The 2,500-nt window shown below is 39.6% G+C and overlaps 1 protein-coding gene across 1 annotated transcript in view; it reads left to right on the top strand.

The window, feature by feature from the left end:
* esyt2b (extended synaptotagmin-like protein 2b) overlaps positions 1-2,500 on the top strand; it is a 46,714-nt gene that overhangs the window by 37,627 nt on the left and 6,587 nt on the right. The window contains exon 14 of the mRNA XM_035536689.1: positions 246-299. Coding sequence (XP_035392582.1) covers positions 246-299 — 54 coding nt within the window. The remainder of the gene's footprint in view (positions 1-245; positions 300-2,500) is intronic.

The raw sequence follows: 2,500 nt of genomic DNA, 5'->3' as shown, positions 1-2,500 counted from the left end.
CCACCACTGACCAGTCAGCACCAGAACATCATCTTAGTATTCCTCAACATTCTCAGTGTTCCCTCAATGAGGCTCACAGTGATCTCAGTCATTTTCTCCTGTAGTATCATGTATGTCATCTAACCTTCCTTCCTTACTCACTCACTCACACACACACACACACACACACACACACACACACACACACACACACACACACACACTGTAATAATCCTGGTCTGTGTTCACACATGTTCTCCCTAAAGAGTGAGCAGCTCGATGCTGACGGATCCAGACACGCCTACAAAGGCCTTCTGAAGGTACCATGGAAATGCATGCTAATAAAACCACATCTCCAGCAGGGCATCATTTATGCCACGCCCACCAACACCCACATGAACAGCGTCATAAATCGGTGTCATCGTACTTTCATTGCACCTGTTCCAGTGTAATGAATTACCAGTGACAGAACTGTGTACTCATTACAGTCACTGAAGTTTGAAAGAAATATCACCTCAGCAGAGAGATCAAAACGAATCCTCTCATACATCCATGAACGTGTGTATGTGTGTGAGTGTGTGTGTGTGTGTGTGTGTGTGTGTGAGTGTGTGTTTGAGTGAGTGTGTGTGTGTGTGTGACTAGTTTGTTTTTGGGGTTAGTTATACATGTGTGAATAGTTTTATCTTTGGGGTTAGTTATACATGTGTGAATAGTTTTATCTTTGGGGTTAGTTATACATGTGTGAATAGTTTTATCTTTGGGGTTAGTTATACATGTATGAATAGTTTTATCTTTGGGGTTAGTTATACATGTATGAATAGTTTTATCTTTGGGGTTAGTTATACATGTGTGAATAGTTTTATCTTTGGGGTTAGTTATACATGTGTGAATAGTTTTATCTTTGGGGTTAGTTATACATGTATGAATAGTTTTATCTTTGGGGTTAGTTATACATGTGTGAATAGTTTTATCTTTGGGGTTAGTTATACATGTGTGAATAGTTTTATCTTTGGGGTTAGTTATACATGTGTGAATAGTTTTATCTTTGGGGTTAGTTATACATGTATGAATAGTTTTATCTTTGGGGTTAGTTATACATGTGTGAATAGTTTTATCTTTGGAGTTAGTTATACATGTATGAATAGTTTTATCTTTGGGGTTAGTTATATATGTGTGAATAGTTTTATCTTTGGGGTTAGTTATACATGTATGAATTAGGGGTGGGACTTGATTTAAAAAATTAATTAATTAGAAGCTTTGTAATTAATTAATCGAAATTAATCACATTTTAATCACATTTCAATATTTAACATGAGAAATATTAATTTAAGTTTGGATGATGAATGAATCAATGAACATAAGCTTAAACTTCAAAATCTTGTTTATTTTCCCACCAGTCTACTACACAGACCAATAGATAAGTGCAGAGAAAACAGAGCAAACAGTTTTCAGAACATTGGAAATTCTGACCAAAAATGCCAAAGTACTGATTGACTTCAACTGCTCCCATTATAAATAAAATAAAATAGATAAAATATTGTCTACCATCATCTAAAATGGTATTAAAAAACATCCTCTGACTGTTTGCTGCTGGTGTAGATCCTCTGTATTGGCAGGGCTGTTTGAAGTGACCCACTATCTTACGACACTTAGCCAAGACGTCACTGAAGTCGCTGTGAAGAAGGCAAACATTGAGGGTTCTCTTTAAAATGTGAGCAACACACGGCAACACACGGAAAGGGAGTCGCCTAGCTGCAACTATCATGTTTGGGGCGCTGTCTGTTCCTATTGTGGTGACTTTTTCTTTAATTTCCCAGGCCTCTGCCACAGCCATAAAGTCCTCTGCACAGGCACCTCCACAGTGCCTAGAAGTGGTCTTCTGCACGCTCAAAGCGAAGGACTGGACCTTCCATTCATCATCTATAATATGAGCTGTCACACCAAGATAATTCTTGTTGCTAACAGAGGTCCAGTGATCCCCAGTCAGAGGCACATGTGTGGCGCTCTTCACAAGCACCTGTTTTACTTCCCTTTCCTCATACAGCTGCTGGATGTTTTTCCACATCGTCTTTCTGGACGGCAGTTCGTAACTTGCATCAGCTGACGCAATTTGCAGCGTCTCTTGTAACCCTTTATCTTCGACCACAGAGAGCGGTCTACAGTCCACAGCAATCCATCTCGCCAGTGAATTGGTCAATTTGTCTGATGTGGACTTTGACATTTTGTTTCTGAATGTGAACCCCGACATGTGGTCGACTGTTGACTGGCGACACTGTTTGCTCGTACTAGGAATACTATCACATTTAGCAGCTAAGTTAACATTACTGACCTGTGCGCTGGCCTCAACATGTTTTGCGTTGAGGTGGTAACGAAGGGTGGAAGTGCTCCTGTGATAAGCAAACTCCTTCCTGCATAAAGTGCAAATAACAACATTTTTGTTTGTACTTCCATCTGGAAGTTTCTTGTATTTAAATTTCCCATCCACCAGCGTAGCCTCTTCCGTCATCTCCATCATGCTCAT

The sequence above is a fragment of the Electrophorus electricus genome, chromosome 19 (genome assembly GCF_013358815.1).
Source record: "Electrophorus electricus isolate fEleEle1 chromosome 19, fEleEle1.pri, whole genome shotgun sequence".
NCBI classification, from domain to species: Eukaryota; Metazoa; Chordata; class Actinopteri; order Gymnotiformes; family Gymnotidae; genus Electrophorus; species Electrophorus electricus.
Note: the sequence above shows the minus strand (reverse complement) of the source record. Positions and strands in the feature narration are given on the sequence as shown.